The sequence below is a fragment of the Nycticebus coucang genome, chromosome 8 (assembly GCF_027406575.1).
Source record: "Nycticebus coucang isolate mNycCou1 chromosome 8, mNycCou1.pri, whole genome shotgun sequence".
Classification (NCBI taxonomy): domain Eukaryota; kingdom Metazoa; phylum Chordata; class Mammalia; order Primates; family Lorisidae; genus Nycticebus; species Nycticebus coucang.
In genome coordinates, this window is record NC_069787.1 from 10,627,433 (window position 1) to 10,642,362 (window position 14,930).

Below are 14,930 nucleotides of genomic sequence, written 5' to 3' on the forward strand. Positions count from 1 at the left end.
GAAAATAGGTACAACGGTCAAGATTCTCTTGGTTATGGGGGCCAGAAATATAACTCAAACTGGTTTAAGCCAAATGGGAACTTACTGATTTGCTTAAAAAGTCTGGGAATATGTCTTCAGGTGTAGCGTGATTCAGGGACTCAACCATAATCACGAAGACTTGGTCCTGCAGCCACCATCCCTTGGCTCTGTTTCATCTATCCTGTTTTGGTTTCATTTTCAAACAGCCTCTCCCTTGGTGGTTGCAAGAGACAGCCCATCCCTTTTGGATTGAGCCATTTCATTGGAAAAGTTGCTTCTCTTTCTCAGATGTTCCAACCTAAGCCAAAAAAATTGTGTTTCCTTGCTGAGGTTTGGCTCTGGTGAAATAATCACGTTGATAAGAGGTAATGCCGAGACTGGCCAGGTGGGTCACGGGCCCATCTTAGGAAGCAGGGGAGTGGATCCTTCTCACCTCAGCCTCATGAACTGAGTTCGACACTTCTCGCCATTGTCCCCTCTCACCTAGGATTTCTTTTTCACCCAGGCAATGTGAGCTCAATTTTTTTGAAATTGGGCACCTTGGGGTACCTGGTACTACATTGGGTCTTAAGAGAAATATTTTAGAACCTTTTAAAAATCAGGGCTGACCACCTCCTTCCCCAGGCTAAGACTTTAAAATGTGAATATAGGAAAAAAAATTTACTATGTGGCAAAGACAGGAAATTCAGAGCGCTAAATGACAGAGACCAGTCAAAGGGTGCCTACTATTTCTTTGTTCCCAATACAGGACAGTACATATATATTTATATGCTATCTATTTAGGTATTACTCACATTGCTTTCAGCCAGGTACCTACAAGGGAGTTTGCTTTTTGATTGTCAAAGCATTCCTGGACTCTTGCTTCGCCTTAGTCCTGTGGGCATATTTGGGCAGCCACTTCAGAGAAAGGAGGTGACCCAGCCTTTCCTTTCCCCCCAACATGCTTCTCCACCTGGGAATACTGGGCCGCGGTGATATCTAATCACAGCTCTCTAATCTCATTTGAAGCACCAGGGAGCAAGTCTGTCCCTGTTCTGTAACAGAAACATTAAACAGCCAGCAAGCCAAATTTCTGAACAAAGAGGAGCTTTTCACACAGGTTTTGCAACCAGTTCTCTTTTCCTGCTGCAACATATATATTTAGTGTTCTGGGAAGGGACACACAGATCTTCCTGTACAAAAGAACAATATACAATAACCATCCTTTTCTTAATCCTATTTTTTCCTGTGAAATTGGAGAACATAATTATGTGGTCATTTTGGAGGAGTTTTCAAAGGCAAAAGGGCAGATTTGGCAGAGGGTCTCAGCACCGTCTTCATTCATTCAACAAATAGTTACCAAGCATCTGTCGTGGGCTGGGTCCTGAACTAGGAGTCAGGAATGTGACCTGAACAAGATTAACCTCTGGCATAGGGAGCTCTGGTGGAGTAGGGACAGGCAGTTCTAGAAGTGGGTCTTCCTAAGCCAACCTAGGAAAGTCAGGAAAGGCCTGGAGGAAGGACAGACCGACTGGAGCCAACCTGGTAGGGACTGGGCAAAGAATATACTAGGCCTAGAGCATTCAATAAAAGGAAAAGTGATCCAGTGTGGCTGAGTGTAGCATGTGATGGGAATGGAGAGGGATGAGGCTCCAAGGTCAAAAATCTTGGAAGCCCTTATACAGTCTGGACCTAATCCAGGTGGCAATGGAAAAGTTTTCCAAAGTCCATATCCCTTTAAATGGCATTGTAAATGCCACCTCCTCTGAGAAGCCTTCCTTTCCTTGTAGGCCCCTTTGTCTATTCTCGTCTCTGCCCATTTCTTTCTGTATAACACTATTTCAACCTGCGCCCATTTTGTTTACTGGCCTTTCCACTTGGGCATTTTTCTTTTTTCTCTCCCTACAGCGTAAGCAATATGAGCTCTGGGAACTCACCTACCCTACCTATCACTGCATCCCTCCTACCTGACATACTGTCTGGCATATATTAGGACTCACTTAGAGGCTTTATAAAAAAAAAAAATGACTATGTGAATGAACCCTGGCTTCAAGAAGCTCATAATCTAGCAAGAGGTAGCATGTGGTGGAATTAAACCAGTATATTCATGACTAAATTTGATGGACCTGATCACTCAGCTACCATGCTCATCGTGGCTGCCGGTCTGATTTGCTCTCGCTGCCTGGACTGCTCCGGGCTTTTGCACACAGCATCGCAAGGCAGCCCTTGTTATCTTAACTTCACCTCGTGGGATGTGCCACCTCAGCTGTGAGACAAGGGAGTCAGGCCAGATGGGATGACGCATAGTAGTTCAAAGCTTCCTGTTCTGGCCTGAGTCCTCCCAATGATAAATGCTGGGGTAGTACCACTGCCCTCTGGATCTCACAGAACATGTAAGCATAGACAGCCTTCGCCCAAAAGATAGGCTAGAAAATTCCAGGGCTAGGAAGGAGCCAGGGGAGACATTTGGGAAGCTTCCCAGTAAGGGAGCTGGGAGTAGTTTTCAGAAGGAAAAGACAGGATGGTGTGAGCCGCTGTCTGAGTCAGGTGAGGGCCCAAACGTGGATTGGGCTGGGAGGGTAGATTGTCCCCCAATAAGCCCCCTCCCATGTTTCCTTGCAGTGACAGCCCACACAGCGAGCCAGGGACCATCGATGAAGTTGACCATGACAACGGCACTGAGCCTCATACCAGTGATGAAGGTGAGTGAGGGGGGACCTGGGGCCAAGGGACACATCTAGAAGCCTCTTGGTATGATGCCAGCCAGTTATAGAGCTGGCCTACATCACCCCCTCCAGCTTTCCACATCAGCACATTCATCCTTTAGAACAGATGGGGACCCAGAAAAACCTCAGAGGAAAACTGTCATTGTGTGCCCCAAGTCCGAGCACAGGTCTGGTGCAGAACATATCCTCAAGGGCGTACATTCTGTTCACATTGCAGACCCAGCCCACTTCATTCCTTTATATGTCTTGCCTAGCCTGGTGGCAAATCCCAGGGGACAAGCGTTTCCTAAGTAGGAAGCAACCTCTGTCATCGCTAATGACAGAATTCTCAATTCAAAGTGACTTAAGCATAAAAGGAAAGCAGCTCATATATCTGAAAAGCCCCAGATAGGCATGGCTTCAGGCACAGCTAGATCCAGAAACACTGATGATTTTGGCAGGACTTTGTGCCTTTTGGTTCTAAATTCACTTCCATGTGGCTATGCTCTGCCTCTGGCCTGTGCTGGGACTTGGACACAGTGATGTAGGAGATGTTGTTCTTGAGGAGCTCCTGATGTGTCAGCAGACTTGGAAAGACTTGGAGGAAGCTTCTCATGATGCAAAGTGATAATGACAGTCTAGTGCCCAGTTCAGTAGGAACCCCAAAGATGGAGCCAAAAGTGATGACCCTGGGAAGTATGTGGAAAGGGACAGAGAAAGGCCATCCAGGCTCCCAAGGACTCACCAGATTCCTCCACAAGGAGAAGAGAGTAAGATTAGTCTCTAGGGAAAAGGGACTGGGTAGACAAGCAATCTGGACAATCTGGGCCCAGGGCCAACTTGTCATTAGGCAGAGTAAGCACGGTGCCAAAAGGTCTATGATACTGGTAGGGGTCCACTAAAATGGTTTAATTTATTTTAAATCAGAAGAAAAAAATGAATGTGATATCCAGTCTGGATTATATTTTTCTTTATACCAACAACAATTTGAAAATATAATTTTTAACATTTTTTTGTGGAGGAAGGGACCTATGTTGGCAAAAGTTTGTAAGGCCTGTAAAAGTCAAAATAAGGCCCTGTGTGCACCAAGAATTGTCCCCCTTTCTCCCTGTAATAGTTTTACTTTTTAAAGATTATTATTTAGCAGTTCTCTTACTTGGCCTTTGTATTTCCCTAAGGGACAATCCTAGGCCCCTTTGGCTACCGCATTTGTCAGGAGAGCTGGGTTGTACTCAGGGGAGGTTTCTGGAGCCCATGAAAGAGGCGAGACTCATAGGCAGGTTTTCACATTTTAGTAAGACTGTTTCGGTTGCTAGTAACAGAATTCCAAATTCAAACTGAGTTAAGCATAAAGGGGAATCAGCCCATATACCTGAGAAGTCCCAGGATAGGCATGGCTTCAGGTATGGCTGGATCCAGGAATGCAGATGATTTTGTCAGGACGTCATCTCCGTCTTCCTATTCTGCGTCCCTCTCTGCTGACTTCATTCTCATCTAGGCTTTCCCTGTGCAGGGGTCTCTGACAGTTCCAGGCTTTCACCATCCTTTTTACCAAGTCCCAATAGAAAAGAGCTTCCTCTTTATAATGGTTCCAAGAAAGGTCCTGGGGTGGAACGTCACTGGGCTGCCTTGGGTCATGTACCCAGGCATCCTGTCACTGTGGGCTGAGAGGGACCCCAGGGGTCAGACCTGGGTCACAGGTACAGAAAAGCAGATGGAGATGTGATGTTCAGCTTTGCCAGAGTCCAGAGAGGCTGAAGTCACCCTGAACCAAGGAGTCTCCTGCAGAGGCTTTGTTGGGAGGTATGAAGGCTGCCACCTACTGCTTGTTCACAGCCATTTGTTTTTCTCTTTCCTTTGCCTACCCTGCTGTTCTGTCCATCTGTTGTTCATTTTATTTCTGGATCTGTTTCTCTCTTTCTCTCTCTCTCTCCCTCGCCTCCTCTCCCCTGGATGTGTGCTATCGATCTAGATCTTGCCCTCACTCTCTCTCCTCCTCTGGGGAAAAACACCTCTTGTCTCACACAACGGGCTGATCTTCCAGAACTGAGTCATGTCAGGGCTGCTGCTGGTGAAGGCAGATGTGCCTGCAGGTGGCTCTGTCAGGTTTCCTTTGAAAGCCCTCTCAGCCCTGCGTGTGGACCCAGGCCCACCTTTCAGGGGCTGAGGCCCTGTAGGTCCCCCTGCTGGTTTTCTCATAGTTCCTGGTCTGATGGGTAGAAGGCTGTTCCAGACACCAAGGTGAGGGTGAGGATGGACAGAGAGAAAAGGGCTTGCTGGGTCTGTAAAGCAGCAGCCACGGCTTCCTCCCTGCACCAAGAACCTCCCCCATCTCAGGGCAGAGGCACCCACCCACCCCTGGGATGGGTGAGTAGAAGATCCTTGTTTCCAATGTTCCTTGTAAGTCTCCTGGTTCCTAGGAATGACAAAGGCAGGAAGAATCCTAATCGTTTTACATCAGTATTTTTATTTAATTTCTTGATCACTTTTTACAGTTTTTGAAGACCAAACTACAAGTACATCACCAGGGATGGTTTTGTGTTGTCTCCTTAAATGTGGCAAAAAAATTGAATAGGACTGTTTTTTTTCTTTGTTTTTTTTTTTTGAGACAGAGTCTCACTTTGTCACCCTCAGTAGAGTGCTATGGCATCACAGCTCACAGCAACCTCAAACTCTTGGGCTTAAGCTATTCTCTTGCCTCAGCCTCCGGAGTAGCTGGGACTACAGGTGCCCGCCACAACGCCCGGCTTTTTTTTGTTGTTGTTGCTGTTGTCATTATTGTTTACCAGGCCAGGACTGGCTTCAAACCCACCTGCCTTGGTATATGTGGCCAGCGCCCTACCCACTGAGCTACGGGCGCCACCTGAATAGGACTTGTAACCAATAACTTTGCCTAAACTTTAAGTGAAAATGTGTTATGGAGAAATTTTAACTATTGTTTTTACCTTCTGTGAGAACTACTGTGACAATACTTTCAAAAAGGGAAACATGATTGGATAACTGAGAAGCTTTAAAGCGACCTTTTGTTACATAAGTGGCACAGACAGCCCATGAGAGGACACTCATCCGTTTTGTCTGATGCCCAGAAATGTTATGGATTCTGTAGTTTAGACACTTAGGACTATGCCACAGAGTAAACAATTTTTATATGGTGGCAAATTTGTATCCTATTTGTTTCATTTGTGGTTGGAGACAAAGTTGATAGTTGGGTCTATAATCACCTTGCTGTAAACTGTGCAGTAAACTATTGTAAACTGTGCAGTAAAACAGAATTGTGTACATAGTACCTTTGGATACCTACATTTCCCAAGCTCAACTATTATGATAATACTTGGTATGAGGCTGGGCAAACATGCAAGGGAATACTGGTAGCAGGTGAGATATAAGAAATGGTGTCCAGAGGGCTTACTTGAGTGAAGCCAGTCATGCTGAACTAAGCAGTTTGGTCAAGGAATATGCAGCCATAAAATGAAGGGGAGGCGGGCTATTTTCAAAGAAGGGGTAAGCGCTTAGATTAGGTTGCTTTTAAATTAAAATATTTGCTTTCTCATGTGCAAATAAATGCATGTTAAAGACTTGAACAAGCTTTCTCTCTAAATTTGAGGATTTTTAGTTTGTAGTGATTTTTCCTTCATGTTAAATATTTGTTGCCTAATGGCCCCCAAATGATGTGGGAGTCTCTACGTGTTTCCTCTGAAAGCTTTCTTTTTAAAAGCGGTTAAGCACACAAAGCTATTTTTGTTGCTATTTTGAGTTTTGTGACTATATTAACAAGAAATGTTAAATGTTTCAAAGGTATCATACTTTTTTTGAAAATTGTTTAGAATAAAGTTTGTTTTGTAATTCCTCCCCCCCCCCAAAAAAGAGAATCATTTCTGAAGGGAAATAGCTACATTCCGGGAGCCAATTTCATGTTCTCTGAAGGCTCTGAAAGTATCCTGGGCATGTTGGGGGGCGTGCTGAATCAGGAGCATTCCTTGGAGGAAAATTAACTGCACTCTCTATGAATTGAGTCTTAGCTTGACTGTTTATTGGTATATAGAAATGCTACTGATTTATGTACAGTGATTTTGTAACCTGAGGCTTTGTTGCATTTATTTGTCAGTTCCAGGAGTCACTTGGTGGAGCTTTAGGAGTTTTGTAGATGCAAGATCGTATCATCAGTGGAAAGTGATAGCTGACTTCCTTTTTCTTGATTTGGTTACACTTTATATCTTTTTCTTGCTCTATTGCTATGGCTACTACTTAGAGCACTGTGTTGAATAGAAGTGGTGACAGTGGTCATCCTTGTCTTGTTCCAGTTATTAAGGGGAATAGTTTCAACTTTTCTCCATTCAGCATGACGTTGGTTGTGAGTTTGTCATAATGGTTTTTATACTTTTGAGATTTACTCCTTCTATGCCTAGTTTGTTGAGGGTTTTTATCATGAAAGGATGCTGAATTTTATTGAATGCTTTTTTTGCATCTATTGAGATGATCATATGGTCCTTGTTTTTGCTTCTGTTTTTGTGATGAATCACATTTATTGATTTACATTATGTTGAATCATTTTCGTATCCCTGCGATGAAGCCCACTTGGTCTTGGTGGATTATTTTTTTTGTTGTACTGTTGAATTCAGTTTGCTCGTATTTTATTGAGGGTTTTTGCATCTATATTCATAAAGGATATTGGTCTGTAGTTTTCCTTCTTTCTTTCTTTCATTTTTATTACATCTACATTTTTTAAATGTTACATTCATGCTGACCCTGGCCAAAACAGTGGAGGAAAGAGTGAGCTTTGAGGACACTCAGGGGGGCGCTGGGCTCAGAAAAAGAGATCTGGATTTGAAACACAGGGAGTCCTTCAAGCCATCTGATCTGAAGCAAGTCCCATAGCCTCTGGCCTCAATTTCATTATCCATAAAATAGGAGTGACAGCACCAAGAGAATCATGGCATGGGTTAAAATGAGGTGACATACATGAAGGAACAGTGCCTGGGACCAGGAGGTGATGAGAAACATTAGTCAACTGTAAATCAAATATAAATCCTTCCTAATCTTGCTAGAGAAACTTGAGTCCCAGAGAATTTTCTTGACCCAACTGGTCATTGGCAACCTGAACTTCCTGATTTATTTATTTTTCTAAGGCATTTCATTTGGGTGATCATTAATATCTTCTTTTCTGTTGAAAAAACCCCATGTGAATGGAATCTGGAAGACTTCAAAGGTCAGATCAGGCGTCAAATTATGTCTGCAGGTCCCTGTAAGAGATGAGTCAGCTGACGAGTGCCAAATTTGAAGAACAATTTAGTTGTTTGGGTATCTGTTCCCTCCTTTGTCTCAACAGATTGTACACCCACCTGCTGCCCTGCTGCTCTCTCCTGGCTCTGTTAGTATTTTATGGGATAAGTTCAAAAGATCCATTGGGCTTGCTCTTTGGTCTCCAAGAAGCCATGGTGAGGCTAAAAATCCTTGACAGAATTAAACCAAATGAAAAAACTAAGGCAGCCTACCATTAGCAACCTTATTAATTGCAAGTTAAGTGAGGAACCAGATTGCCAGTGATAAAACCGCTAAAACCAGTAACAGAAGCATGTTCATTTGGGTATATGTCAATTTTCAATTATAATTGTGACACCATTCTCTCACTGATATTTTCCCCAATTTCTTGAGGTTACCTTTGACGCCTCTCACTGTCTGTCTATTCTAGAACAACATTTATTTATTTATTTTTAGAGACAGAGTCTCACTTTATCACCCTCAGTAGAGTGCTGCGGTGTCACAGCTCAAGCAACCTCCAACTCCTGGGCTTAGGCGATTCTCTTGCCTCAGCCTCCCAAGTAGCTGGGACTACAGGCACTCACCACAACGCCTGGCTATTTTTTTGTTGCAGTTTGGCCGGGGCCAGGTTCAAACCTGCCACCCTCCGTATATGGGGCTGGCGCCCTATCCACTGAGCCACAGGCACCACCTTAGAACAACTTTTAAATGATAATACATAGATGGTTTTTGGTTCTGTCTTATTTTACTTTGCATAATGTTTTGAGATTTATCCATGTTTTATGTATTAAGGTGAGATTTTGATGTTATTAAAACTGTATTAGTCACTTTGTGCATGAACATTCCAGTTCTTCTAGAATTATGGCCACTGTTCCCCATAAGAAATAAAGAACAGTAGAAAACCAGAACAGAGGCCAGTTTATTATTAACTCGGCTTATGCTCCCAGTCCCTAGTAACAGAGGTGGTAAATTAGCCTGCATCACCTGACTTAGACCTGATCTCTAAGAAGGACTCTGCTGTCCTCTTTTTTGAACTACTATATTGAGATACAGATCACATACAATTCACCCATTTTAAGTGTACAATTCAGTGATTTTTAGTGTATTTACAGATGTGTACAACCATCGCCACAGTCAATTTTAAAAGAAGCCATGTGCCCTTTAGCTGTCACCCTTACACAGTCACACCCTCTGCCCCCACAGCCCCCACTTATCTACTGTCTGTCTCTATGGATTTACCTATTCTGGACATTTCACGTAAATGGAATCACGCAATATGTGGCCATTGCAACCAGCTTCTTTCTCTTACCATGTTTTCAAAGTTCGTTTTTGTTGTAGCATTTATCTGGCGTTCATTCCTTTTTGTGGCTGAATAATTGTTCTGTTTTATGGCTCAATAATTGTTCTATTTTATTGATAGACCGCATTTTGTTTATCCATTTGTCCGTTGATGGACCTTTGAGATATTTTTATAACACTTTTCAGTGATTATGAACAATGCTGTTACAAACATTTGCGTACAGGTTTTGTATAGATGTGTGTTTTCACTCATGAGCTGGGTTATGTTTTCCAAAGCAAGTGTTTTATTTTTCATTATCAGCAGCATATGAGGGTTACCATTTCTTCAAAACTTGTAAGTATCTGGTTTCTTGATTTTTGCTACCCTAGGAGTGTGAAGTGGTATTTCACTAAGGTTTTGATTTGAATTTTTCTGATGACTAATGATATTGTCTCTCCAAGTACTTTTTGGTTGTTTGTATATCTTCCTTGGAGAAATATCTCTTTAGATCCTTTGCCCATTTTCAAATTTGGTTAATTGTCTTTTTATTATTGTGGCTTAGTGAGTAGGGCTCCGGCTCCATATACGGGAGATGGCAGGTTCAAACGTGGCCCAAGCCAAAAACTGCAAAAAAAAAAAAAAAAAGTTCCTTAGTAGATCTATGATTTCTAAATATTTTTTCCTGTTTTTTTCTTGCCTTTTTAATCTCCTGATGGTGTCCTTTGAGGTACAAAAGCTTTTAGTTTTTTTTTCATAAAATAAGACTTTAATGAATTTGATACATCTCTTGATAGTTTCACAAAATATCTCTTAGCATGCAGTGTTCTTCGATAGCATTTTACCCACAGAACTTTCAGAATTAGAGTCAATCTTTTCAAACCCTTCTCCTGTTTTAAAAGCTTTTAGTTTTAAAGAAATATAACTTACCTACTTTTTTCTTTTGTTGCTTATCACTTTAGGGTTATGTCTAATATTCCTTCACCAAATCCAGATATTTATTCCTATTTTTTTTATGAGTTTTAAGTTTTAGGCTTTATATTTAGGTGCTTTGATCCATCTGAGTTTATTTTTGTAGGTGTTAGGTAATGGTCCAGCTTCATTCCTGTGTATGTGATTGTAGCACCATTAGGTGAAAAAAATTATTCTTTCCCCCACTGAATGGTCTTGGCACCATTGTAAGAAATCAGTTGACCGTAGGGGTATGCTTTTATTTTTGGACTTTCGATGCTGTTCCACTGATCAGACAGTATTAGCACTGTCTACCTTTGTGCTAATACTATACTGTTTTCATTACTGTTCCTTTATAATAACCTTTGAAATTAGGAAGTGTAAGTCCTTTAACGTTGTTCTTTTTCAAGATTGTTTTGACTATTCTTGGTACCTTGCAATTCCATATGAATTTTAAAATTAGCTTGTTGATTTTACAAAGAAGTCAGCTGAGAGTCTGATAGAGATCGCATTGAATCTGTGGGTCAGTTTGGGAGTATTGCCATCGTAAGAAGTGTTGAATCTTCTGACTCAGGGGTAAACATGGGATGTTTTTCTAATTCTTTAGATCTTCATTATTTTTTCAATAATTACTTATAGTTTCCAGAGTATGAGTTTGTCGCTGCTTTTTAAAAATTTATTCTCATAAAATAAAATAAAAATTTAGTCCTTAATATTTTATTCTTTTTGATACTAACGTAAGTGGAATTGTTTTCTTCATTTTTGAATTGTTCATTGTGAGTATATAGAGATACAATTGGGTTTTTTGTTTGTTTGTTTTTATTATTGGGGAATCACTGAGGGTACAAGGAGCCAGGTTATATACAATTGGTTTTAATATATTCCTCTTGTATCCTACAGCCTTGCTGAACTTACTCACTCATTCAAATAGTTTTCAGTGAATTTCTTATGATTTTCTATACATAAGAGTGTATCATCAGCAAATAGACATAGTTTTACTTCTTTCTTTCCAATTTGAGTCCCTTTTATTTCTTTTTCTTGCCTAATCCCTGTGGCTATAAAACCTTCAGTACAATATTGAATAAAAGTGATGAAAGCGGGCATCCTTGTTTTGCTCCTGATCTTAGGAGGAAAACATCAAGTATTTTACAATTAAGGATGATGTTGGTTGTGGGTTTTTCACAGATGCCAGTATCAGGTTGATCTATTTCTAGCGTGTTGAGTGTTTTATCATGAAAGGGTGTGTGATTTTTTCAAATGCTTTTTCTTCATCTAGGGAGATGATTGTGTGATTTTTTTGTTTGTTTGTTTTTTATTTTACTGATGTTTTCATTACATGCTATACTTTTTTGATGTTAAACCAGTTTTGCATTCCTGGGACGAATTCCACTTGGGCATGGAGCATAATTCTTTTTATATGTTATTGCATTCAGTTAGTTAGTATTTTGCATCTATATTCATAACAGATACTGGTCTATAGTTTTCTTGCAATGTCTTCGTCAAGTTTTGGTTGACAATACTTGCCTCATGTTGAATTGGGAAGTGTTTCCTGCTCTTCTGTTTTCTGGAAGACTTAGTGAAGAATTGTGATTAATTATTTTTTAAATTGTTCGTAGAATTAAGCAGTGAAGCCACATGGGTCTGGACGCTTCTTTTTTGATGATTGAGTCAATCTTTTTGCTTGTTACAGATCTATTCAGAGTTTCTGTTTTTTCTTGAGTCAGTTTCAGTACTTCATGTCTTTCTGGGAATGTGTTCATTTTATCTCTAATTCATTGGCATACAATTGCTCATAATGTGTCTTTATGATCCCTTTTGTTCCTGTAAAGTAATGGTGGTAATACCCTTCTTTCATTTCTGTTTCCAATAATTTGAGTCTTCTTTCTTGTTTTCTTGGTTTGTTTAGCTAAAGGTTTGTTCATTTCAGTGATCTTTTCAAAGAACCAGACTTTGTTTTCATTGATTTCATGCTATTTCATTAACATTCACATTAGAATATTAATATTTTGTTAATTCTAATATTTTTGTTTCCTTCTGCTTGCTTTGGTTTTAGTTTGTACTTTTTCAAGGTTTCATTATTTTTATTTGTATAAATTTATGGGGTATAAGTATACTTTTGCTAGATGGATATATTGCACAGTGGTGAAGTCAGGGTTTGTTTTTTTTTGTTTGTTTGTTTGTTTTTTGCATTTTGTCCAGGGCCGACACCCTACTCCTTGAGCCACAGGTGCAGCCCTGAAGTCAGGGGTTTCAGTGTATCCATCAGTGGAATAATGTACCTTGTCCCCATTAAGTAATTTTTTCACCCTTTTTTCTCTTAGTATAGACATGTATAGCTATATGTTTCCTTCTGAGCACTGTATCCAATCAGCTTTGGTATGTTTGTGTCTTCGTTTTCATTTATCTCAAAGTATTTTCTTTTTGCTCTTTTAATTTCTTTTCCTTGACCCTGGGTCATTTGGAAGGGTGTTCACCCATCTGTCAGTTTCCTCAGTGTTTTTCCTGCTGTTGATTTCTGAAATCAACAGCAAAAAAGAGATTTCTACAGGAGAAATAATAATTTCATTCTACTGTTGTTGGAGAACGTATTTTGTATTATTTGCATCCGTTTAAATTATTGAGGTTTGTTTTATGGCCTAGCATCTGGTATGTCCTAGAGAATGTTCCACAGGCAGTTGAAAGAATATATAGCCCTGCATAGAACGTTCTATAGGTGTCTGTTAGGTCTAGTTTCTAGTTGGTATACAGTGTTAAGTCTTCTATTTCCTTTTTGATCTTTAGTCTAGTTGTACCCATTATTGACAGCGGGGTGGTGGTCTCCAGCTATTATTTTTGACTTGTCTATTTCTTCCTTCATTTCTGTCAGTTTTTGCTTCATGTATTTTGCTGATCTGTTACTGGGTACACCTTGTTCATGATTGTTATATCTTCAAGATAGATCAAACCTTTTATCATTATGAAATAGTCCTCTTTATCTGTAGTAATATTTTTTATTTTAAAGTCTATTTTGTCCTGGCCATTCCAGCTTTCCTGTGGTCGCAGTTTGCCTGATATTTTTTATCCATCCTTTTACTTTGCATCTAATTGTGTCTTTGAATCTAAAGTACATCTTTTATAGACAGTATACAGTTAGATGGCATCATTTTGTTCAGTCTGTCAATCTCTGCATTTTAATTGGGTTGTTTATTCACATTCATCGTTATTACTAATGCAGTTGGAGTTATTTCTGCTGTTTTGCTTTTTGTTTTCTATGTGTCTCGTGTCTGTTTTTGTTCCTTCATTCCTCCTTTAGTGTTTCTTTTACATGAAGTGAATATTTTCCAATGTAGTGTTTTCATTTCCTTAATGATTTTTTTCACAGTATTTTTTTTAGATTTTTGAAGTTTTATTTTATTTTTCCTTGACACTCAATAGACGAGCATACACTGTACGTATTGGGTACAATCTATGTTTTGTTATATGTATGTACTGTGTACTGATCCAGTCAGGGTAGCTAGGCTGTCACCTTAAACATTTATCATGTAATGTTAAAAATCCTCTTTTCCAGCTATTTTGAAATATATAAATAACAATGCTATTCACTATAATCAGCCTACTGTACAATGGAAAACCTAAATTTATTCTTTCTGTTTAACTGTGGCATTGTACCTGTTGGCTGATCTCTTTCCCTCTCCCTACCATCCTCAGCCTCTTGATAACCACTGTTCTGTACTCTCTCTATATATATATATTGAGAGAGTGATTGCGCCCTACCTACTGTGCTACAGTTGCTGCCTGTTCTCAATATTTTTAATTTATTTCTTAGTGGTTGCTGTAAGGTTTAGTATATACATTTTAACTTATTAGAATGAGCTTCTAAATTATACTATACTAGTTTAATGCCAGCAATTTATGAAAATATTACTCTGATAGAGTTTTAGTCCCTTTTAGACTAAAGGGACTAAAATGATAGTATCGATATACATAAACATCTATTAATGTTACAAACCTAGTGATATATTTTGTGATTATGACTTTATCATCTGTAGTTATTTCCTTAGTCCAGTATTCTTGTGTTCTCTCCCACCTCTTTTGTGCTGTTACTGGGAAGTATATTACACATACATATATTATATTTCTAGCCTAACAATACATTACATACACATTATTTTATACACTTTTAAAATCAATTTAGAGAAGAAGAATACTATGCATTTGTACTTTTTTATATAATTGCATATATTAATGCTAGTTCTGTGTTTGTGTAAACACAAATTACTATACAGGATTATTTGCTTTCTTTTTTTTTTTTTTATTGTTGGGGGTTCATTGAGGGTACAATAAGCCAGTTACACTGATTGCAATTGTTAGGTAAAGTCCCTCTTGCAATCATATCTTGCCCCCATAAAGTGTGACACACACTAAGGCCCCACCCCCCTCCCTCCCTCTCTCTTTCTGCTTCCCCCCCCCATAACCTTAATTGTCATTAATTGTCCTCATATCAAGATTGAGTACATAGGATTCATGCTTCTCCATTCTTGTAATGCTTTACTAAGAATAATGTCTTCCACTTCCATCCAGGTTAATACGAAGGATGTAAAGTCTCCATTTTTTTTAATGGCTGAATAGTATTCCATGGTATACATATACCACAGCTTGTTAATCCATTCCTGGGTTGGTGGGCATTTAGGCTGTTTCCACATTTTGGCGATTGTAAATTGAGCTGCAATAAACAGTCTAGTACAGGTGTCCTTATGATA

General features: G+C 39.7%; 1 protein-coding gene across 5 annotated transcripts in view; it reads left to right on the top strand.

Annotated features, from left to right (window-relative positions):
• Nucleotides 1–14,930, top strand: part of SRGAP3 (SLIT-ROBO Rho GTPase activating protein 3) — a 261,624-nt gene that overhangs the window by 227,320 nt on the left and 19,374 nt on the right. For all 5 annotated transcript variants that reach the window (XM_053599336.1, XM_053599337.1, XM_053599339.1 and 2 more), the window contains one exon: nucleotides 2,623–2,702. In XM_053599336.1, the coding sequence (XP_053455311.1) occupies nucleotides 2,623–2,702 (80 nt within the window). The remainder of the gene's footprint in view (nucleotides 1–2,622; nucleotides 2,703–14,930) is intronic.